General features: G+C 39.4%; 2 protein-coding genes across 5 annotated transcripts in view; one reads left to right on the forward strand and one right to left on the reverse strand.

The window, feature by feature from the left end:
• ZNF106 (zinc finger protein 106) overlaps nucleotides 1–4,367 on the reverse strand; it is a 41,209-nt gene extending 36,842 nt beyond the window's left edge. For 2 of the 3 annotated variants that reach the window (XM_058842311.1, XM_058842302.1), the window contains exon 1: nucleotides 4,201–4,366. The gene's annotated coding sequence lies outside the window, so the exon portion shown is untranslated. Of the gene's footprint in view, nucleotides 1–4,200 lie in introns of all 3 variants that reach the window. The other variant, XR_009277957.1, reaches the window with a different exon arrangement.
• An 85-nt stretch (nucleotides 4,368–4,452) lies between these two features.
• On the forward strand, nucleotides 4,453–24,397 carry SNAP23 (synaptosome associated protein 23). 2 transcript variants are annotated; one of them, XM_058842389.1, is made up of 8 exons: nucleotides 4,453–4,771; nucleotides 13,455–13,560; nucleotides 14,093–14,134; nucleotides 15,374–15,422; nucleotides 15,940–16,057; nucleotides 19,336–19,488; nucleotides 20,050–20,194; nucleotides 22,587–24,397. In XM_058842389.1, the coding sequence occupies exons 2-8, from the start codon at nucleotides 13,504–13,506 to the stop codon at nucleotides 22,650–22,652; spliced, it is 630 nt and encodes a 209-aa protein (XP_058698372.1). In that variant the 5' UTR covers nucleotides 4,453–4,771; nucleotides 13,455–13,503; the 3' UTR covers nucleotides 22,653–24,397. The 2 variants fall into 2 exon arrangements, with proteins under 2 accessions (XP_058698372.1, XP_058698363.1); XM_058842380.1 differs by lacking the exon at nucleotides 4,453–4,771 and adding an exon at nucleotides 5,497–5,629.
• The last annotated feature ends 863 nt before the right edge of the window (nucleotides 24,398–25,260 follow it).

Raw genomic sequence — 25,260 nt, forward strand, 5'->3', positions numbered from 1 at the left:
CACTGTGCAGAATGTTCTGCAGCAACATGCTCAGCACATGCTCAGCTCCTTGTGGAGATGTCACTCCTTGGTGCCTTACTGACTTCTGTCCTGTGGCAACCAATTGCACACATAGCAGCTGAACTCCAGAATAGTAATAATACACAGGCCTATGCTCCAATTTCATCACCTCCAGCAGAATTTACATGGAAAAAAGCACCAGCATTCACAGCCTATCTTCCCTTCCAAGATTCATTGCCCCCTGAAGCATCTGAATTCACCATGCATACCCACTAGACCGTAACTTCTACTAATTACCTTAACCCTCCTTCTGGGCACATGTGTGAGGCATTAACTTTCCTTCTGAGATGTTGATCTGTGCAACCTAACCCAGGCAACAAACAAAAACTTAAGGGCTAACTAAAGTCATGACTAACAGCATGATTCTCCTTCAGCACACTGTCAGGCACTACAAACTACTTTGTAGTTGGTTTATTATTTTTACAGGACAAAGGAGAAAACTATATTACACTCCAGAAGTTAAAATACTTGTACCAGAAGTAAAGCTTTTAAGGTAAATTTCTCCCTGCTTTCCAAGATTTAATTTTATCCATGTGACAAATTAAGGGTAAGGAGTCTAGACTCCTGAGGACTGAAGCAGAGCCACTACACAGCAAATGTTTTAACTGAGCAGACAAGGGCTCAACTGTTTTGACATCAAACCAGGAAAGAAGAGTTATTTCACAAATCAAAGTTCTTTCGGCTCCTGTTAAAAGCAATAAAATTTACTTCACTAACTGGCCTAGAAAAAATCTAGCAGAAACTGTTTGAACACTATCCCATGAGAATGGCTGGGGTTTTTACAATATACACGAAAAGTTTGCTGGAGATAAAGACACCACAGAGAAATAGCTTAAACAGACCAGCACAGGCACAAAACACCTGGCAGGAACACTGAGTTTTCATTGACTTCTGTTTTTATTTCATGTAAATCAGGGCACAGACCAGAAGAACACTTACACTTTAAGCCACAATCAAATTGCATCTTTCCAACTCCTATACATAGGCAGTACTAATAATTTCCTAATATACAAAGGAAGTTTTCCTTGCTGTAAATCAAGATGATAATTTCTCCCTAGTGAAACTAAATGCCTTACTGCTACCTTATTCATGAAAGCTTTTCACACACCAGAAGATTCAGGAATATATTCTGTCCAAATTGGAATGGAGAGTAGTTCAGCATTATTGCTGTAAACTGTCATTTAGAACACCTAAAATCCACATATCTGGAAAGCTTCTGTTTTCTCCCACACTCCCTATTTGGTTTAAGGCATATGCAAATTTTGTTTTCTTCAGATGTTTTCCTCAAACATCAAACATTTCCTGGGCTTATTAAAATAGCCACTCCCCTTTCCAAACTGCCCAAAGCACTTTAAAATATTTGCTCAAAACTGGACATTATACTCCAGCTAAGATCCCTATTAGCACCCTTAGGAGAAGGGAATTGTCCGTGTATCCCTACTACTATTACAGCGTCAAACATATTTGATAATGACTGAGACAAAGTCTTACTATGAAGCAACACAGTGATCCAAAAGAAGTGGGTAAAACAACCTAATTAAATATCATCTTTAAATATTTAAATCTAATAATTTAAATATTTCTGTGACTTACAAAAGAATTTACATCAGCTAATTCTGGTAACCTTGAGTCACTTTATAAAGGGTCTTCACTATACAGACCATTATAAGAACGACAGAAATACCCAACACTTAATTTTACACTTATTTCTGTAACATTTAATTGTATCATTTTTTCCCCTTCCTAGGCTCTTTAAGCTCACAATATCCTTCACAGGTATGACATCTCTTTTACTGATAATAAGTTAAGAACAAGGACTCAAAAGCCACATCAAAACAGATTACTCTATACATCCCATCTATTGCAGTTCCACAGAAGCAGGTACCTGGCCTTGCCAAAATAACTCAGGCTCCCCAAGAAAGATCTGTACAGACAACAGAGAACGAGCAGGGAGAGCATTCAGTAAATAATTTGGCTTCTTCTATTTACAGTGTCATTACAGAGTATGAAGAATCACTGGAGAGTGATTTGAAGCACTCAAACCAAGGTACTCAAGTCACACTTCAGTATAAAGAGCATTTACGCCAGGAAAACCCAAGTTAAGGATTTCAAACATTATGACATCAATGACCAGGTAATAGAAATACAGGGCTCTGCCTAAATTATCCTATCTCTGTAATGCAGTTTGTCCCAGGGCTGAACACCAACAGCTCTACCACAATAGTATCAAAATGTAAAATAGTCTAGGACTTGACAAAAGAAACTCCAAAACCTTACATTACAAATATAAAACACAAAGAAATTACTTGTAAGGTATAGTATCCTCTTAATTAGTTAGAATCAGTTGGAGTCAGATAACACCTCAAATCTTATGACACCATCTGGTGGCAGAGTTCAGAGAAGAGGATTACCAGACGTTAAAAAGAGCTTTAACAGCTTAAATTTGATTCTGAACAAATTTAAATTTTATTCTGGATATCTTATGAATTTTTTCTTTACAAGATAAGGTAGAAAGAAAATTGATAGAAAAACATTTCCCCTTTACCTAGATACTACAAGTTGTAGTATCTCTGTACACAATTTAGGTACACATTTAGAGGACAGTGACTGCTGTTACTCTGTACTGGAGTCACAGCCCTGCAGGAGTTAAGATGTCTTCAGCTGACATCTCTTCAAATGTGGGACATTTTTGGACATAGGGAATAGAAGCTACCTGAAGTTTGGTCACAGTGATGAACCTGACTTAGGTAACATACAAACGTAAGTTGGGTAAAACCAATGTCTTGTTCCAAATTGAAACTGCCAGAGTATAGCACCTATTCTGCTAACTTTATATACAAAAATCAATCATTAGTGGAACATACAAAGCAGTGCAAGTGCAGCTGCCTTGCACTGCCAGTTCACCTGAAGTCAAGCAAGGACTTCAAAAAGAACCCAAAACATAATTCAGCTGCTTTTCACAGGAGGAACTTCAGGTTCGAAAGGAACTTTTCACAGGAGGAACTTCAGGTTACTATTTTCCATGGTAAAAAGTTAGAAACACATTGCATTGGCCCTTAGAGCCTGCTAATAGTAATCCCAAATACTGTGGTGCTAATGGAAATAAGCTTTTAAACGTCAGCAAAGCTATTAATCAAATTTTTGGAAGGCTTAAGTGTTTGTGGGGTTTTTTTAGGCCAGGATCTGTCAGTTCAGCAAAACAGCCAATTAGTTAAATACAGCAATTGAGATTTAACTGAAATAAGCAGCAAATAACTGAAGAACAGCAATAAGCAGCAGATATATAAGAAATGCAAGCCTGGAAACTCATGTTGAGAACAAAGTTCACAAATTCTCAATCGTCTTCTCTGTCAGGTCACACCACTTCAGTTCTTTAAAGCTATCACACCACTATCTGTTCTTTAAAGTTGCACTTCATCAGGTGTAGGAAGGAAGGTGAAAAAGCAAAGTTTTTTACTTGCATGAGAAGACTTTTACTAAATCTCCATCAACGAAGTATACTGAAATATGAATTTTAATCATCATTGCCACTTGAATCCAATGTTTCATAAACTTCTATGAGTTGACATTCATACACATCCCTGAAGAGTTGTTAATATGTTTGGATTTGAACTACCCTGTGTGCAGTGATAAATGATTACTTTCAAACACCTCATATTTTAACATACTATTATGACTTGTTTCATGCTATCAGTCCCACTCCTTTTAAGATACCAGATATTTATCGCTGAACTTATACATGCTTTCACTACAACATATTTTCAGATATTTGCTTATAAGGAAGGCAACTAAGCAACTCTGTACTCAGCCACACTTCATCCTCAGAAACACTTCTGGCAAGTATGAAGAGGCAGCAAGGCAGCTACACACCTGGACAGAGTCCTTCGCTCTAAGGAAGCTGCTCTAGAAGCAGGGCACCAAACACCAGGGATCACTACAGCAATAGGGGATGCTCACAAGGCAAAGCAAAGCGCATGCCCGCCCCAAGGCGAGACGTCCGCTGCCGCTGCCCCTCCAGGCCAGGCTGGCCCTGCTGCCCTCCATAGGCCGCTCACTCCGCCAGAGCCGGAGCAACCCACATCGCCCCCGGCCGCCACAGCGCTCCCCAAGCCCTCTGCTCTGTACAGCCCCGGTACTCACGGATCGCACCCCTCTCCACGGCAGAGGCCCGCATCCCATCCCCCTGTGGGATCGAGGAACCCGGCCAGCAGCGCTCCGGGACCGGCCGCGAGCACGGCGCCCGCAGCGGGCCCACCCCGCAGGACAGCGCGCCGTTTGGCGGGGCCACGGCACAGGCCACCAATGGGCCGGCGGAACGGCGGCCGCGCTGCACGCTGGGAGGCACGCCTACGTGCCCGCGGGGCCTGCCGGGAAATGCAGTCCCGGCGGCGGCGGGACGGTGGTGGACAGTCGACAGGCGAATGAACTTCATGGCAAGGGCACCGGCACTGGCCAGCTGGGGGCATTTATCAGCAATTAGTGATAATAAAAGTTAATGTTGTTGTGTGTAAATGCAGCGCTTTAAACACGCGTAGTGCCACGTGTTAGCGCTCTACAAATCCGACGCTGCAGACAGCGGGTACCTCAGCAGCGAGATGCCGTGGACATCACGCTGGGCCGGACCGGCATCCTGGGCGGCTGCGCCCGGGATATCTGCTCCAGGAACGATTTCTAAGGCAGAAGGAGAAGGACGTGGGCTGTGTAGTATGCAGTAAGTCTTACTCCACTGGGATCTTTCACGAGGCTAAAATCCACAGGGGCTTGACGCATCCCGAGATGCTGAGAGAGAGGAAGGAAACCAAGACCCAGCTCTTGAGATCGCAGCAGTTTCACTGGAAGAGGGACTTTAGGAGCCACGTAAGCTGGTGCAGCGAAAGGCCCTGATGCTGTGAAAGCTACCGGCTGTGCTTACAGTGCCTACAGCAGGTACGGGATCTGTCAGCACCCTCAGGGAAGAATTTACCTACGCCCGAGAAGGAATATACCTCCGGAAAGGCTGCGCAGTTTAGCTACAAAGGATGGGATCGGTGATTGCAAACAGTAGCTTTCCCTTTCTGCCCTCCTTTTCTCCGCTGGTGACAGAAGGGGGCTAACACTCATCGTCCGAGTAGAGAGTAGTAACTGCAGAAAAACCCCACTGATACAAAAAGGGCCACTTCTGTACTGCGTTGTTTGCTACCGCAGCTCCCGTCAGCACGGCCGGACCGCGGGCCACCACACGCGCAGCCCACACCCGGCACTGACACCCCGCAGACCCCACACGCCTGCACTGCCCACCCCAAGGGGGAGTGTGGTAGTTTAGATGGAGGGAAGCAGGCGCAGCAGCCCAAGTGTGCCGCCATGCTGGGTGTACAGAGGCCGGCGTTCCCGCCCTCCGCCGTGTGAGGCGCCGGGTGCGGCTCCTTTCTGCCGCCACATTGGGAGGGTAGAAGGGCGGGGTGGGACCGGCCTCGCTTCCGGGGGCGGCGGTGACGCGCGCGGGCCGGCGCTCGGCAGCGGGGACGGGCGGGACATGGGAGCTTAAAGGGGTGGCCCTGTCCGGCGTGAGGGAGCGGCGGTGGCAGTGCCGGTAGGTGTGCGACGGGTTGGGCTTTGGCAGCTTGCAGCGCCCCGGGCAGGGTGGCAGGCTCTCTCATCCGGTCCGTTTCCTCCTCCGTGCCGCGTAGCTCTCTCTGCGGGGCAGGCTGCGGCTGCCGGGGGCCTCTGTGGGGCGAGGCGGGCCTGGCGCGGTCCGGCCGCGCTGGCTCAGTGGTTGCCGTCCTGTATCGGCTGCTCGGGGTAATGGGGCGCCGGGCCCGGGTCCTCCGAGCCCCGCCTCAGCTGTGGGTGTGCCCGCCCCCGTGTGCGGGGAGGCCTCGTGGGCTCGCCCCTACCGGGGGCGGCAGTGCCATGTTCAGGTGCCTTTTGTTTTTGCTTGGCGAGAGCCCGTGCACTGCGCTGTTAGTAGGGTCCAGGAGAAAACCCACCTCTTGTTGCTTTTTCTTAAGCTTATGTATTGCGTCCTGCTGCCTCTAGACTACACTGTAAGATACTGTAGAGTTAATGTAGTAAATAATAAGCATCGAAGTGCTTTTTGTGTTTCTTTCACTTGTACGTCTCGATTCCTTGGTCCTGCTGGGAATATATTGGTGAGTCAGCTTTATTTTTCGCTTTTTCTTCCTTTTTTTTTGTCTTTCTGTTTCGCTTAATGTGAAGTTAACATATGACTTGACTCTCTAAACGACCTAAAGCAACTTCGGAAATTTCTTTATGCAACCTCTCTGTTTGCCTTTTTTTTTTTTTTTTTCTGAAAAAGGACACTAGATGTTCAGTGTTTAGAACTAAGGGTGTCGCTTTACTTCCCCTTCATAAACAAACGTGTTTCTGTGCTGTAGAGGGAACAGCTATGTAGGAAGGTAATTAGGGACAAAGGAAAAGTCTCTTGTGATATCAATTGCTTGGTTGATCTAATTGAGCACTTTATTGCTTACTGGTGGTCTAGTAGCCAGTCTATATGCCTGACCTCTGCTCTGCAGTTTTTGAAGTAGGTTGTTATATAGTACAGTTTGCATCTCTAGAAGAAATGGAATCTATTACTGTCAGTAAGTGGATCAAAGTTTAACTGAATTTGTATTGGCTAGTATCTGATTTGGAGTAGGTTTCATGAGGCTTTTTCAGGGACAAAAGTGAGTTTTTGAGGTGAGTGTAGAACTAAACACACTGCACAGAGGAGGTGGCATTGGTAGCGCCTATTCTTTGTGCTATCGCCTCTGTGCAGTGTGTTCAGGAAGCTGATAAGAGAAAGCAGGAAGCATGCAGAGTAGTGTCTTGGTCAAGGGCCCGGGTCTCTTCCTCTAGGGCCACATATGCTTTATTTATTTTATTTATTTCTTGTAGACATAATCATCTGGAGGAGTACATTCTGGTGCTGATACCTTGTGCCACTCTGCATTAGCTGGGCTGAATTTCAGCTAACTAGCAATTAGGATAGCTGTTTGTGTTAAGGAAGGGTTTTGAAAAAAAAAACTTTTCTGTGTTAGTGATATGAAGACTTTGAGAGAACAAAAAAACCCCAGCACCAAACACAAAGCTGTCTAATAAACTGTCTAATTTTGACCTTTGCAAGCATGCACAGGTCAAATTCATACTTAACATTCACATATGTGAGAATATTGCTTTATGAGTTCTTCCATCTTTTGGAGAAGGAAACAGCTCCCTTTACAATAGAAGGAACTCAGAGCATCCACAATCACCTGAGGCTGTACCAATTCACCGACAGCTAAAAATACAGCTCATGAGATACTGGCTTACAGTCAGTTGCTGCAACAGCTGAGTTGTATCACCAGCTAGTTCCTATCTTTGTGGTAAGAAGGCATAGGCTGTATTTCTCAATCATACTTTTAGATGAACTGGATAGGGTATTTCCTTCTCCCTCCCCCCCCCAGTTTACAAGTTATCAGTGAAGGAGGAAGAGAAGTTTGTGATATTGATTAAAAGCATAACTTCACAGCAAGAGGGGTAGGTGCAAATTGAGGACCTTCAGGTGGTGAGTAAGGAACTAGTTTATGATATGTAGCAAATGTAATGGATATATGACAAATTTCTGAAAGACATTCAGCCCATCAGAGGTACAGAACTGCTGCTTGTCAGCTAGAGATGCAGGACAAAAATCTTATTCAGGGTGGGTTTGTGAAAGTGCCAACAATCAAAACAGTATTGATCTGGTACCAGTAGACCTGTCTGACTTTAGAAAACTTGTCACTTTTATTAGCCTCTCCCTATCCAGATGTGGACAGTGTAATTGGAGTTGAACAAGCACTTTATCAGGCCTTGTGGCACCCTGCAGTTAATTTAAATTCATGAAGATCAGTAAGGGTTTTGAGTACTTTGAACAGCACAGCCGTAATGTGCTGTGACTGCAATAAAGCACGGAATTACGTTTTCTTTTTTCCTAGACACAATAAGCATTGGAATTGCTTCTCAGCTAAGTGCTGAAGAAAAGCATATTTAAATCATGTAACTTGCCTACTATAGTTTTAATTACTATGGAAGTGTCTTATAAATCTCAGGAGATCACTGGTATTAAAAAAAACCTTGAAAATGCTGTGCAAAGTCACTGTTGTAATGGCTTTTGAAACTTGTGTACATTGGAAACTGAGTGTGTTGGTATAAATAGCTGGCTTCCAGTTGGCAAGTAATTCTGAATGAAAATGGAAACACTTGCAAGAAAAACCTTTAGTGGTGCAGTGGAATATTTTAGGCCAATGAGAGAGACAACAAAAACAGATTTCGTGTTAATTTTTTATGGTGTGCTCTGGGAAGGTGAGTGGCAGAGATGATTATGTTGTTGCTGCCTGCATACAGCAATGCTTTTATCTCGAGGGTCTTTTCATTCAAATGCTTTATTACTTCCCACCAAAGTTTTTAATGTGCCTATTTTCAGGAAACCCAGCCAGTGAACTACTGTTGGATGAAGAGATACTTCCGTAGCTTTCTGATCACAAGCAGATATTTAAACCTGGGGACACATAAATGCAGACAAGTCACCATGGGTGTTCCTAACACAGAATTTGTTCCTCTCCCACTCTGAAAGTTCTGCCTTGGCAGATGTTTGCTCAGTTCAGTAGCTGGGGTTGGGACAGAACTCAGTGCTTGGGATTGATCCACTTCAAATGTGGCAGTGTGAGCAGTGATTTTCCCAAGCAAAAATTTGCACTGTACTCTCAAGGGATCACCCTACTGCTAACAGAGACCTAGCCATAGCTCACATCAGTCTGTGTCACCTTCCAACTTTTTCAAGTTACACAAAGAACTTGCTAAAATGCTTCAGCTGCTCTGTGAGTGTTGATTAACAAAATTAAGTTCTCTAAGGCAGTGATGCTTTGAATGGACCATGATAAAATCAGCCCAAAAGTGCTTGTTGTGTCCCTCATTATTTTGCAATAACGCTTGCTTCGTCTTTTTCTCAGTCATCTCCAACCTAACAACTTCACATAGGAGAGTGAATTCAGAGTTTTTTAGCATTTTTGGAGCCATGACCAAATGGATGGCAAGTGGAAAAAAGACTGTGCAGACATAAGTTTGCTTCCTCTTGTTCAGGAGGTAAAAGCAACTTAAACCTAATACATCCCCAATGCTCATCCTCTGGATTGGGCAGCAGTGTTTTAGTTATATGTATTATAGTGGTGAACTTACAGGATTGCTCAGTGCAACATGAGTAGTCTTGTGAAGAGATCTAAAGCTTTAGGTTGGAATTTCAAAGAACTTTTTCTGTCCTGCACAATCTTCCAAATAAAGCATGGCAGTAAAAATCTTATTTCTTCTTACTATTATTGTTAGGTTCTTATTATTTGCTGGCCATGCATCTATTTCCTTGCTGCTCTGGTTTCTCAATGAATCTTCCTTTTTATAAGGCAGTGATAGTTAAGGTAATGAGTGTGTTGTAGTCCTTTTCTTCGTAGGAAAGTTTAATGAGCCTGGCTACTTTGAGAAAATACATATTTGTAGCAAGTCTAGTTTTGCATACCCTGCAGGTATCAGACCTTCCTATGAAAGGGGCAGAAGGGGAGTTGTACTGAAATGTGTTTAACTGAGCAAATACTGCAGAAAACTGATAACAAAAAGTAAACAAAACTGACATCACATCCTTCCTTAAAGGAGTACTGCTTTGTATTTAGGCACATTAGATTCTTGTTTAAAACTTGCCAGTCTAGAAAGAAAATTAAGCCAAAATATCTTTGTAGTCTTTTGTCTTTCTTTACTTTGGTTATTTTGTGGCTAGGATTTTTTAAATGGAGCAGGAAAGCAAAGAAAATAGACATTGAGCATCAATGTTAAACTAAATGCTTGCCTTAGCAGATGTTATCATAACAAATGTTATCATAGCCATATCAAGTTTTTTCTCTCTGTATACTTTATCTTTGAGTAATCTTAATGCCTCATGTATAAAAGAATTTTGTCATTATACCATTAGCATAAGAGCTGGATACCTCAAAGGATGCTTTATGATTCCTAGGCGGAAAGATGGGGAAATGAGTATCCTTTCTTATGTATGTATACTGTCTTCTATTGGAACAGCTGAGTTATTTCAGTCCAAATGGCCTCATCTGGGCTGTTAAAATTTCTTTTGAGATTTCTTGCATGAAAGGTAGCTGCTGTGTTCAGCTGTTCCAATTAGGCCTGCAACTATTGAGTGTATATTTACGTCTTCAGAAACAGCCTATTTTGGAAATGTTTTGTTTGTTTTAAATTAGCGTTGTGTGATTTTTTATTTTTTTTTAATGTTTTAAACTGCTGTGTGGTAGGAAGTCTTTATTGCCTAGGGAATGTGTTTTTCTATTCTACCTTAAGGCACTAATTGCCTCTGCAGAGCTACCATGTAGGTTGTGTCTGTACTTACAAAAGCAATGCAGCAAACTAACAGGAATAAAGCTATGGGGTTTTTTTACTCTAATGCATTGGGCTTGGATATTCAACCTTAAACAGACATAATAATCAAACTAATTCAAAGAGCATGCTTTCTTATGCCTGTCTTAAGGAAATCTTAATCTGTCTTGTTCTATATATCTAATGGCAATGTCTGAAAAGTGAAGGTGGGTCAGCTTGCCAGGAAGTCTAGAGAAAGAAAGGTGCTGTCACTTTTCAGTGACATAAGACCTCAAGAAATTATCAGAAAAGTTGAGCAAACCTATCTATGATGAAATGTTGTCACAACCTTCCTCTTAACCAAGTGTTCTGCATGGTTTTACTTAGCTTACTCACACAGGTAATTTATCCTAGCAATTATATGAGCCATCGCTTTAAATTATGGTTTTATCTCATAAGAGGCAAAGCACTACAGGTGTACAAATATGAGCATCAGAATATAAGCACGTGCATACCTCAGCTTTGAAGAATCCTAGAAGTAACTTCTTTTCCTTCTGTGTCTGCTGTGTTAAAAGGGTTTTTCCTCCACATCTTGAAGCTGGATTTCTTCATTGTTAGGCCAATTTTTAAACAGTTTCAAGACCAAATGCTATTGATTTAGGGTAAAAGCGAGTGGAATGCTGTGCATTTCTATAGAATTTCTTGCTGGCTGACAGTGGAGCTATTTAGGAAGATCTAAGCAAGCTAGGGGAAGACAAAGCCTGTCTGTCAGCTGTTGGAACTGGTTTGCTGATGACACAAAGCTGGGAGGAGTGGCTGATGCCCCAGAGGGCTGTGCAGTCCTTCAGAGGGACCTCAACAGGCTGGAGAGATGGGAAGGGAAGAACTGTCTGAAATCCAGCAAAGACAAATGCAGGGTCCTGCACTGGGGAGGAATAACCCAGGCACCAGCACAGCCTGGGGGTGACCTGCTGGAGAGCAGCTCTGCTGGAAGGGACCTGGGTTCTGGTGGACAGCAAGGTGTCCCTGAGCCAGCAGTGCCCTGGTGACCAAGAAGGCAAATGGTGTCCTGGGTGCATCAGGAAGAGCATTGCCAGCAAGTGCAGGGAGGTGATCCTGCCCCTCTGCTCAGCCCTGGTGAATCACAGCTGGAGTGCTGTGTCCAGTTCTGGGCTGCTCAGTACGGTGAGACAGGGAGATTCTGGAGTGGGTCCAGCAAAGGTCTACAAAGACAATTAAGAGAGTGGAGCATTCCTCTTATGAGGAAGGGCTGAAGAAGCTGGGCCTGTTCAGCCTTGAAAAGAGACACCTGAGAGGGGACCTCATCGATGTCTGTCAGGATCTGAGGGAGCTGTCAGAGGATGGAGCCAGGTTCTGCTCAGTGGTGCCAAGCAACAGGACAAGAGGCAATGGGCAGAAACAGATGCACAGGAAGTTTCACCAGAATATGAGGAAAAGCTTCTTTACTGTGCAGGTGACTGAACACTGGAACAGGTTGCCCAGAGAGGTTGCTTAATCTAATTCAGTGAAAATAGGTACTTTCTTCCCTGTCCCATGTTTACTGGTCCTTAACTGTGCAAATCAGCTTGAAGGGAGTTCCCAAATTCAAAGCTGGGACTGCCTCAAATAAATCTTATGAAAAGAGTTTGAGTCTGTGAATGAAGAGATAATTCACTGATTATACACTGAAATTGGACTACTGAAAACAGAGTTATTTAGAGGCCTTATGTGGGAATATATATTTTTTTAAAAAAGTTTTATTTTTTTATTTAAATGGTAACAAAATTAACTTGCATTGACATCTACTTTAGAAAAATCTCCTGGAGCCATAGTCTCAGGCTATGCTAGTGCTGAAGACCAAACCTGCTGAAATATTATTTAAATCTTGAAGTACAGCTGTAAGGGATTTAAGTGTCTTGGTTTCAGTTCACCATCAGAGTTATGTACACTTCCTGTGAAGAACTGTGGGGTAACAGCTGGGTAAATTGCATAAATTTACCCTCCTAGGAGCAATTACTTATATATTCTAAAATACTGATCTTGTAGGGGAAAATTGATCAAATCAAGCAGGATATTTGGAATTATATCCATGGGTAATGTAAACTTCATTGCAAGCTACTCATGTGAAAGATCAAGGATTAGTTTAAAATTAAGGGGGAACATTTTGCGGGAAAAAATATCCTCTTACTTCTCAGCTTTTGTGTGCTATCTTACGAAATTCTTGTATAGCCTGTGAGTTCTGCTTTTCCATTGCTAGGAGTGGTGGCTTTATTACCGTTCCTCCAACAAAAAACGAAGATTCTTACCTCTGAAAAATCCATCTCTGATAGGAACACTCTTATTTATGGGATTGCTTATTCATCTTCTATTTTAGGCAAAATATATATCTTCTGTTTATAGCAAAAGGTAAATCATGGTGTGTTGAGACTGCAGTTATGACCCTGTGTTTATTATGAGAAGGTTAGATTAGAAAACCTTTGCCACAGTTGCAGACATAGCAGTTGAAACCTTTGTGAATCCTTTTGAATTTGAGGAATTTCCTATAAAAAAAGAACCACCATTTCTGGAGTGTTACCTGGGATCATTTTAGGTGGTGTTTCGTATGTGAGAACATTTCCCCCTTTTTCTGACTATTGAAATTCTGCATTGGAAATGGAAAGAACACTTCAACTTTATACTAATAACTTAAATGTCTTAATGAACTTATTTCTAGATTGCTGGGCAAACCAATGTGTTTTTCCAGCACGGAGAAGCTTGTTATTTTAAGACCTCATTTCCTGGTTTCTAACTAACAATAGAATTTTTTCAAAAATGTTTAGGAAGCCAAATCTTGGAAAGAAAACTGCTTCATATCCTGATTGTTCCTATATTTTTTAGTTCCTCAGGTCATACAGCTGAATAAGTATTTTAGTGTCTTCGAGTCCTAATGAGATGTTTTACTACACAGAATGAAATGGATAGGCCCTCATTCTTTGAACTATCTTCTAGTTTCAACTCAAAATACTGATGAAAGGATAATTCTGATGCTTACTTTGTGTCTGTTATTACAGGAGGAAGGTTCTCTTTAACGTGATTACTTACAAGTAGTATTTCCTCATCATGGATGAGCTATCACCTGAAGAAATTCAGCTGAGGGCCAACCAGGTCACTGATGAGGTAAATATTATAGGAAGACATCTGGGATTACAGTACTTGTCTGACAAAATTAGAACTTTTAAAAATAAAGACAGACCAGGATAATGATTCTGCAAGGTTATAGCTGAATGTTTTAAATTTTCACTTTAGTTGGTGAATACTGGAGTCCTCGAAGACTACTCCTAAAAATGAGGCTGAATTTTGAAGTCACTTACTTAATTGAGTATTCATCACCCAGTCCTGATTACTGATATTATGGAATTTGCTTACAGCATTGTTAATCATATTGATACTTCATGGCTTTCTTATTTAACTAAAATTCATTTGAATATGTCATCCTTTATGGCTTTCCAATGGGCTAAGAAAAATAATAGCAGGGACAGAAAATCAAGAAAAACTAATGTGCTGCTACTATGAGCATGTATTAAATACATACAAGGCAATGAACCTTTTGTATACTATTGCCTTACTACAGTGAACTGGCAGAGGAGACTTTCAGACACTGATGTGTATGTAAGTAATTAGTGCACTCATTTTAAAATTCTCTTTCTAGTCTTTGGAAAGCACAAGGAGGATTCTTGGCTTGGCCATTGAGGTAAGAAAAAGATTTTGAATTCTCTGGATTTATTGAGTATAAAAAGCAGCATGTTTACTGCCATTTTAAACAGTTTTTTGTCTTTCTCAAGACACACACTTCATCATTAGAAGTTGCTGCTTTAATTCAGTAGTAGCATTAGAATGGCATAACCTTCATGATTTTTACATTATATCAGATTACAGAAGAATCACTATCCTTTTTACCTGTTTTAAGCCAGAGGATCTAATCTCCAAATGCTACAGATTACTTGTAAAAAGTCTTCTGATGGTCAGTTATGTCTTTGGCTGCATAATTTACTTTTCATAACATCTTTCGTCTGTCTTTTAGCTCACTTGGTCTGTGAATAGTGGAAATGTTTAGCTGTGAGGACAGTAGGGCTCAGTTGGGTGGGGTAGTAGAGTACAACTGCTCTCAGTTCTAAACAAGTAATTCTGCATACATCTTCTTACAATCTGTTAATCAATTTTAACTAGTAATGATACTCCTAAAACCCTTTTACATGACTTGGAACAAATCTGTATTTTGGGTTTATCAACGTGAAGTTGTATGAGGAATCTACTTCTCTGCACAGTTGCAGAAGATGCTACTGTTATCATTTGAATTATCATAGCCTGATGAACACTTCTCACGCACGGGTGTTAAGCACATGTCATGAGCCAGCAATGTCTCTTGGTATAGCTTGGTGGTTCATTCTATGCTGCCAGTTTACAGTAAAGCATGGATGCAACTTGCATGCTGGATCCAAGACTGAGCCAGCAAAGAACTCTGCTGTAGTACACTTCTCACTGCTGAATTCTTAGGAATGGTTTTGCAGGCTTTGTTTTGCTTTCTTGCATTGTGACTCCCAGGACTAAAGGCCTTCTAAGCACTTTTGAAGGATTTAGGGATGAGTGAACCAAATGCTGCTTCTCAAAATGAAGCACAACTATGTTTACTTTTCTAGCTTGATGTTGTCAGTTCAATCTGAGTATTACAATAAATTTTATCTTGTTGTAAGGGAAGAAAAATCTCACAAAAATGCCTTAAAAACCTCACTAATTGAGATAGTAATTGAGGCACACTTCTTATCTTAACATAGCTCATAATTTGAGACTTCTAATAGCTTTACTACAGAAGTTATTCTAAGTCCAGTGTTTTATTATAAACTTGTTTGGATTATCAAACTTGCTATCCAGATTTTCTGATCTTGCAATGCAATCTCATTTTTTGTATATGCAACTAAATTTCTTTCTACAGTCCCAGGATGTTGGCATCAAAACTATTACCATGCTGGATGAGCAAGGAGGTAAGTTCTTCCCTAACACTAAAAATCAATATTATATTGTAATCAGTGTGAGAAAAGAATTATCATTAAAAGGGTTGTTGCTGAAACTAAAGGCTTATTATTAAAGACTATATAGGTGAAAATGGTATTTCCTAGTTGGTTATTCCTGTGTATTTGTTGTATTTAAAAGAGGTTTTGAAGTAGTTGAGAGGTAATGATAGTTACAATGTAATACAGCTCTGCTACAGAAGCTGCTTCTTTCCACCATGGCGTGAATGTAACTATGCATTTATTCTAAAAGTAGCAACAAAAATGCTACTCTAAGGATAGGGAAGTTATTTGCAAAGTAGTAACCAAAACCTTCCACTGAATATCTTTCTTAAAAATTAAAAAAAAAAATCCTAAAAGACAGGAAAGGAAAAAGTAATTTGTCTTGGTATAAAGATAGAACTGAAGCTTGTTCCTGCTAGAAAGAAATGTTAATTTTCCCCACCTTCCCCCAGTCCATGTTTATCCAGGTTACTTGTTTCTCTTCTAGAACAACTAAATCGTATAGAAGAAGGCATGGACCAGATAAATAAAGACATGAGAGAAGCTGAGAAGACACTGACAGAGCTCAACAAATGTTGTGGGCTCTGTGTCTGTCCTTGTAACAGGTCAGTTATATTGGTACTCGAGCCTGGAGTTCTAGAATATTCCCAATATATCTCCCAGGAGATATTAACTAATAAAAGAGCTAATTAAGCTAATTAAAAATTAATCTCTACCAAAGCTGATTGTTTTGGTTTGTAGAGCTGCATCCTTTTAAAGCTACATGAGAGTAACTGAAGCTTACTTGTATCTAACCATACATTTTTTAATATATAAATATATGTATATTTATACATAACCTTTTACTCTAAGTACAGCTGCTATATAACATCCTGCACAGTTGGGTCCTAATCTCTTTAAGGCTTCTATTTAGTAGAAGACTATCAATGTTCATGCAGATGAGACCAAATTGGACTGCAAATAGCTATATATATGCAAGTGCCTGTCTGTTAGAAATTTGATTCCAAAAATAATTTTTTCACAACAGTACTTTTGTACTAATATAAAAGCAACCTTATGTTTTGGAGAAGCAAGTTAATATTGGTTCTCTAAGCATTTGAAAAATATTCATGCTTTAGAGAGGGTGAGAGTAGAACAACAGAGCAGACACTGGTGTTAAAGCTTTAATCTTTTCACTAGTGACTACATAAGTTCTTGCAGACCTGCTTCACAGTGCCTTTATAACATCAATGTTAGGGCTGCTATATCTAAGTCAGTTCAATAATCTAATCTTTAGTATGGCACAATGAAGGAGGCATAAATTGAGTGTAGTGACTGAAATGAATAGTGTGTGCATTTGTTGGTTTTTGCTCTTTAGCATGAGCAAAATCAATTCTCATTCAATGGGGAAGTAGCAGAAATTTAGGTAAAAATTCCTTGTTGGAGCTGGGTCTACTTAACCAACAGAATAGTACTTTAAGGGTCATGTAGGATAGATATGAGTGTGAGTTCTAAGGCTGAAAGTCTTAGTGCTTTAGTCCCTTGAAAATGCAGATGTCCTGACCTCTGCATAGGTGAGCTTACTGCTTTATATTTGTTGGCTCAAGCTGGTGGACTTCGAGCAGTTTGGCACACTCAGTCTTTGTTTTCTGTAGTTGATAGTCTTATTTCACTGAAGCTAAGCAGCTCATTGATGCTGAGCAAGCTCAGAATTTGTGAACTCTTGTGGCACTCCAAGTACACAGATAATGAGAACAGAAATAGTTGTGTACCAAACTGGACAGTAATATACAGAAAAAAAATGGGTAAGTAGAGTGCAGCAAAGAACAAAGTGCATGTCTTTCATGTATCTACTGTTACACCAACCCTTTTATCAATGTCAGATTTACTTGCCAACCTTCTTGCCATACCTCCACAGCTTTTCGTATTTTTCATAAAAACATGAGGCTAAATAAGCTAAATCAGAACATTGCTGAATTGTTTGGTGTTTTTTTTAAATTTCTCTTAGGCTTAGATTATTTATAAAAGCTTTGTGAAAGCACAAAATACTGGCAGTTCTGTTACGCAATCGATGTACTAATAACAATTTACCTTTTTGTTGATCTTTACTATGCCTTCTTCTCCATTCTCTCCTAACACTGATGCTTGCTTTCTAAAAATGAAGACTAAGATAAGAAGCTGTATTCACTTAAACTGGTGAAAGTGGATTTTAGGACAAGGTCAGTGTTAGTAGTGCAGATGCATTTTTAACCAGCTGTCTGAAGTGATGTTTCTATTGCATTAGTGCTTGCATGTGCATGATGTCTGTCTGCATGCAGTTTGCCTTGTGACTGATGTTTCATAATACTGATACAAGTAGAAAATGTCCATTACTACAGAGGTTATTATTAGCTGTGGAAATGGTGAACAACTGCTTGAGCCATTGCTGGTTTGACAAGTTGTGTAAATTGCTTTAGCTTTGCAGAAATGCAACTTGAGAAATGTGAATGTATAGTAATTTGTAAACAGCTCTTAAAGATAGGTGCTGAGAAGTTTTCTTCTTAACTGTGCTTACTTTGAACAATAATTCTTTTTCTGCCTGTCTACTTCACAGATGCAACTAGTCTTCAGGTCACTTGTTTCTATTAATAAAGTCCTCACAGTTGCCTCTGGCATGTAAGACTTTACTTCTCCATAAGCAAATCATACAAAGATTTCTTCCGGCTTTAGTATAAATGAGATGAAAATATAATTATCAATCTAGTTGCAGTAAACTTAGAAATCTTTGGGCCTGTGTATGTGCAAGGAGCTAGAATTGACTAGTTTAGGTTTCTTCAGGATTTTGTTGGGTGCAATATTTTCATTATGAACTGAGAAATTATTCTATATTTCCCCCTTGATATATTCATTCTAGATTACTTCTTGCAGGATCTGACCAATGAGACATAATTTCCCATATTGAATACATAAACAGCAGTAGAATGAGAGGGAATACTTGCTCATTACAGCTAATTTCACAACTCTTCAAACATAATGTCCAGGTTAATGAAAGGCACCAAATCTCTAGAAATTGACTGCCTGTGATTTCAAAGTTAGGTGCACTGAGAGGTGCTACAGATTGCCCTTCACAAGTGTCCACCAAACAAGGTGAACATAAGACTATTCTCAAAATAAGTTCTTTAGGATTCATGACAACAGACCCCAATTTAGAGAAGTTTATTTCATCAGGTTTCCTTCCCCTCTTGCTTTTGTGGCTCTGTGGTTCTTGAGACTGCTTTGTGTCAGTGTGCTTTCTTTATTTTTTTTTCTCCTATGAATTACATGGAAAAATGTAATGGTAAGTTGGTTAATTGATTTAATGGAGTTAGTACAACTGAATTGCAGAATGAGCTACTTAAACAGGATTACTGTTAATTCATAATCAAAGTTAACATGAGAAGCATTAACTTTTTCTGTTGCCAAGTAACTGTTAATGTTTGATAAAAAAACAGTAGCAATTAATGGTTTTCTTCCATAGTATAGGTATTTGAGGGAGTTTTTACGTTCATCCTCATTTCTTCTTGAAAGATAACTAATCTTGACTCTGGATTAATTCCTGTTATAAGTACAACTCTATAGGGTAAGCTTTCCTGTGACTGTCATAAGTTTCTGTCCTCTGGTGAAGTATTGTTTTAAGCAAATTACTGTTCTTCTATTAAAGTTTAAGACCAAAGTAATCACTGTCCTTAGAGTAACTCAGTTGTGTTTGTACTATCAAGATACAAGAACTTGTATTATATAGATAGACAAAGTTTTATGTGTACAAAATTTAATCTCTTTCGGGCACAAGACGAATGTTTCCCGAAATTCTAGGTTAATAGTGAATTTCAGTCAGAAAGCCATATTTCTAATGCAGTGGTTCAGATTTCTTATTTTTGTGGAATAGGACAAAGAACTTTGAGGCCAGCAAAGCATACAGAGCAACCTGGGGAGATGGAACAGAAAACTCAGCAGATCATGTGATATCCATGCAACCGAGAAGTATAAATCGGCAGCAGCCTCAGACTTCTGGAGGACCAAGTGGCGGATATATTACAAGGTTTGCTTGTTCATATCTCTCCATCTCAAATGCACAAATCCTGTTACTAGCTGTCAGCTTCTTTCAGATGCATTTTAGGTCAAGTATGCGAAATAGAATTTTTTTTACTATTGTTTGGAGGAATTGTTACTTTTTGGAGAGGAGGTGGCACCTTCAGTATTGTAGTGCTCATCTTGCACTGCTATTTTTTTTTTACATAGTGGTGGTATTGTCAGTCTGTTTCTGAATGTGAGAACTGTAAGGCTTAGTACTCAGTTATTGAGGGGACTGTTAAAAATATCAAGGCCTATGACTGTCATCAAGTGTATTTGAGGGAAACTCAAACTCACGTCTTAAAGCTTCTGTTAACTATTTTAATTTTTAAGGCTATTTTTGTAGTAGCCTTAAAAGCTTAGCACTTTTTTTGGTGAATGCTTGCTTGAAATACAGGGGGTTTTAAAAGGGGAAAAACATACCTTGGTTTTAATGCATAGTGCAACAAACAGGTTCTACTAGAGTAAATACGGGCAGGATAAAAACAAGTTCTTGATTCTTGAAACATTGTCTTAATTATTTGAACAGGATAACCAATGATGCCAGAGAAGATGAAATGGATGAAAATCTTGCTCAAGTTGGAAACATTCTTGGGAATTTGAAAAACATGGCTTTGGATATGGGCAATGAGATTGATGCCCAGAATAAGCAAATAGACCGGATAAATGTAAAGGTAAGTGTCAAAGGTGTTCTCTGCTTTCAGTTCAGAGGCTGGAACTCAGAGGTTATTAGGAATGCACCCACTGTATTTGCAGCAAATTTGTGGTAAGGTTATGCTATCCTCTAGGTTGCAGTGATTTGAATAAGAATTCTACCTTGATATATATAGGGTATATAGCTTAAAATTCAAATGCTCGCGTGTCAGGAAACCTAAATATACAGCACAGATTACTGCTTACTCTAAAAACTAATAAATTCATGAGATCAAAAGTACAAACATTTACTGGAGGTATACCTGGGACATTGTTGCTAATTTTTTTTTCTTGTGGTGTGGAATAGGTACTTATAACAATAGCAAGGCTCTTCTGAAATTCCTAAAAAGTCACTACAATGAATGTAAAGTAAAACACAAGTAATTCATTGCCCTAATTCTTGTGGATGAATTAATATTGGAGCTTGGGAGACTTTGGAATAATGAAGTTTGTAGGTGCACAGGGAAGTGGGCTGCACATGAAGTTAGTCATAGTAACTTCCTTTCTTTTTTTTTTAATCATTTTACTACTTAAGTGTTTGCTTCTCCAAACAGATTAAGCATATATAATACAGTTTAGGGAGGTTTCTTTCCAAGGACAGCTTAATGAGGATGCTAAGACTATTTTAGAAATTCCCATATTCTGAAATTAATATAAGTTATTTTATAGACGTCCTGGTTAAGAAAGAAAGGAAAATGTTTAATGACTAGCCTATATTAAAGATTTCAAACAGTAGAAGTGAACACCAGTTACTGTGAAATTATAGTATTAAGACAAAATGGGAATTTAGAAATCTCATTGAAATGTGCAGTAGGGTTTAAAGCAAGAGGGACAGGACTCCTCTAGTTTGACAAAAATGGTGGTTGCATCTGTGTCAGCATCTCAATTTTGTCTAGTAATTAAGGGATTGTGGTATTGATAAGGCAAATCAACATGATTATATGGAGGATGCCTTAACTGCCTGGTCAAATAAACTGCAAGTGGGAATTATTGTTTTTAGTAATAGCGTTTCTAGTAAATTCAAGCATTTGTTTTGGCCTGATGCTCTTTTGGTTTAGTGATTTGAATAAATCTTGCTGATCTAGTCTTAGTAATTACTAAAATATGGTGTATACAAGTTAGAATTGCTTTGCAGACAAGAATAAAAATGAAAGTGCAGTTCCTGGACTTGACTGGCAACTTGTCTCAGGATATTTAAATTAATTTTTTTATGCTGATAACTTCCTAAATCTAGTGAACAGTATGGAAACCAAACCATATGTTGTCTGTAAATCTCCAAACAACAGTATAATGTAAAGAAACAAAGAGCAGTATTAAATTTAACTTCAGAATAGAATTGATACTTCTATTTTTTTTTCTTTAAATTCTGACTCACCTGGGAAATAGACTTGACTGGGTGACTTTTAGTAGTATTACACAGGACTCCTAGTCTGAATAAACCCATAATGAAGCTTACATTCCTGGATTTTTCTTAGATCGAGTAACTAGGTTTCCAAAGTGTTGTTAACAGATTTGAATCCCTGTTTCTGTAGTAGGTTTTTGTCCCTCCCTTGCCCTTGATTTGAAAGGCAGTAAGGAGGGAACAGGAGGGAAGGACTTGAACTGCAAGTGTGCTCTGCCCAGCCTATTGCAAGACAAAGGTGTGAAATGGCTAATACTTGGCACAGGTTGAGCTTCTTAGGACTTCCACTCCTACTGAGGGCAGAGGCTGATTTTGTGCTTATTACACTTCCTGCACATTCCCCAGAACACACTGTGTAATTGGGGCATTACTTACAAACTCCTTATCATACCTTTCAGTAAAACTATATTTTGACACTTGTTCAACCTAGATACTGTGACCTGACTTTCAATGCTTTATTTTAGTAAGTTAAACAATAATAAAATTTAAAGCTTGTTCTTACAAATAGCATATTGTTACAGCACTAGGACATTGGAGGGGAAGTGAATGAAAACTATGGATTTGCACTAAGCAAAATAAATCTAACTTCATGCCCGTAGGCCCAGTTTTGACTGTTACTTACAGTTCAGAGCAACCTTGTTGCTCTGCAGAGGTCCTTAAGATGTCTAAACACTGGTAAAGAATTTTTATTCCCTTGTTTTGTTAACTTGCTTTCTGACCAGCTGAGGTAAGCTGCTGTGTTTTGGAAGTCAGCTAAAGAGAAAAACCGTTTTCTCTTGGTTTTTTCTACCAAAATTGACAGCGTATGTTGTCTAGGGAAAAAAAACAAACAACTACTTCTAGCATATAGAAGTTGCTCCCCTTCTCTCTACCACCGATGATACCTTGCAATTCAGAAGTTCATGTCAGTTTGAATTTTTAAATTGTTTTGCATCAAGTCTTCAAATGACCTATGAATTTCTCTCTTTCAGGCTGATACAAACAGGGAACGCATTGAGCAAGCAAACATCAGAGCCAAGAAACTAATTGAAAATTAAAGCCTGCTGTCATTGTTCAATGACAGCCTCTCCAGCTGCAAGCCACCATATTCATGGATCTGTGGAACGTCTATTCTGAAATCAGAGGGGCGGGGAAAAATGAAGCAGTACCCCTTCTGTAGGGATTAGTTTTCTTTTATTGCTTCATGTAAACGTGGCCTTGACTCCAAGAAAGCAGCCAACTTCCTTTTACTCATCTGCCTTCACTTTCTTTAAACTGCTCAGGGCTAAAAGTGTTAGGGCTTTGAGAATCTTCCTGCATGTTTTATTCCTCTTCCCAGTTTCTTTATATTATTTGTTTTGAAATGTTATTTTCCTGCACCGAAAATTCAGTCCTTTATTTAAGTTGAACAAGCAGGGTAACCTGAATTCACAGTTGTGGAAAGTTGGAGAGGGCACTTTGCACTGTTTGAAATACCTCATAAGTTGAGTGTCTTCACTAAAATAGGGACTACGTGAACATTGTCTGATTTGTATCTCTAGCATCTAACCATAGTTTTACAATCCAAACCACGATTGGTTTGGAGTTGAATTTATGGATCACAGAATTGAAGAGGCCCATTACTTACCACTTGTGGGTTGAGGGCTTTAAAACACTTCTTAACCACACAAACTTAAAGGTAATGGTAACCAGAGGGATATACAGGTTTCCATTTCTTTACTGTAGATTGACATCGGTTTGGAGGCCATGACTAATCATGCTGCATTGTTCTGATAATATTTGTTGTGTATATCTGATCTAAACCCCATGCACACATGTAGGAGAAGATAAAGCTGTCTCCCGAGGTATTTATTTGATGGAAAATTTTACACCCCTTATCTAAAAGTTAACTTTTAAGTGTTTGAATGATGCATCTGAACTGGAAGAAACTGAGTAGAAAAGCATACAATTTTCTTGCATCCCCTATCTTTCTCTCTTTTGGCCAGTTTTCACTGGAGTTCAGTTTATGCCTTTCTCCAGTGCAAAATAATGATTGAGATCTGGTGCAGAGTTTGCTCTCAGCAGTGACTTTGGGGGTGCTTCTTAAGCCTACCAAAACCAGAGAAGCTTATTGTAAAACTTTAGTCACAAGTCTGGAGGAAGAAGTAGCTATTGATGACCTGTATGCTAGTTCAAAATAAACTAGTTCTAAATAGATTCCTGACTGGTTTATTATTGCAGACTTTGGGACTGGCAATTGGAAATATTACGTATCCAAGTTGCTTGCAAATAAAATGTTTTTCCTCTGTTGCAGAATATAGGAGTTTCTGACCAGGTGAGGTAAAGCACTCTCCTGAGAAGAAAAATAGTTTAGTTTTACTGCAATATAAAAAGATTTTCTTGAAATCTTGATAGTAATTAAGTTTCAAGTGACTTAGATTGTTTTAGCTCCACCCAGCAATATATTATGCCTTTTTTTAAAGCTGAAAATGCTGCTTTGGACTAACCTTTGATACTCAGTGTTTGGATGGCAAAAATCTTCAAACCAAACTGATTGGATGAATAATTAACACTAATAGCATTATGGGGTGCTTTTTTGAAAGACAGTCCACAACTACCCTGTAGCCACTAATCTTGAATCCCAGAGTCAGAGATGACACTAATCCACCAAAATGCAAGACAGTGTTTAAGTGTTCTGTTTTTTTTTTAGTAAAACTACAGTCAGTGTTACCAGTATCTTTTCAGTTGGCTGCCCGGACAACTTGATAGTTAAAGCAAAAAGAACCAAAACCAACAACCACACGCACAAAAAAAAAAAAATAAATACATAAATCCCACCAAACAAAAACCCAACCAAACAAAAACCCCCAAACAACTGACCAAAGGATGGGGCAGCTGCATGTAAAAATAGGCCAGTGGCAGTTTGCCTTCTGTGAATAAGGTAAAATCATTTTTAGGGGACTAGATACTTGAGTAGTGTGGGTTGGCTCCTCTCTAGCTTCCGGTTATTGTTGGCATGCTAATGAATTTCAAAAGTTCACTAGCTACCCAATCAGTAAATGAAGATTATGTGCCTAAAAATGCAAGTAGCAAAGAAGTACTTTTAAGAACTTTTTAATTGCATAGTAAACTTTGAGAAGCCACCTGCATAGGGATTTCATATGCCCTTTTTTCCTTCTTAAAAACTTCAAATTTATTTAAGGAATATTTGCTGCTAGTTGTGAAAGCCAAGTATATGTTATTTAATTATGATTGTCTCCTGGAACAGAAGACTGAAGTGGTTACCTTATTCTGCTTACACAGTACAAGCCTGCTCTGTACCATTTGGACATTCCAAACATTGGAATGTTTTTCTCCCTTGCCATTGCAAGTCCTTGTTCTTGACTTGCCTGAGCTCTCACAATAAATGAGCATGTTGGCTGATAAAATGCTGTGATTGGTGTATCAAAATTGTAATATTGTAATGAATACCACACAAGGATACAAGTTATGAGACTCTTGAGTACTATCAGAGTACCAATACTATTTTCTGATGCAGCAAGAGCCAAATCTGTGAGGGAGTTGATGCCTTTATGTTAGTCATAAACAGTTTGCTTCTTGGATGTCTTACTGTTGTGTATAGAATAGATGCTTAATTTCAATATCTATGGTATGAAATTGACACTTGTATATCTTTGTATGTCTGAA

Source organism: Poecile atricapillus, chromosome 1 (genome assembly GCF_030490865.1).
Source record: "Poecile atricapillus isolate bPoeAtr1 chromosome 1, bPoeAtr1.hap1, whole genome shotgun sequence".
NCBI lineage: Eukaryota > Metazoa > Chordata > Aves > Passeriformes > Paridae > Poecile > Poecile atricapillus.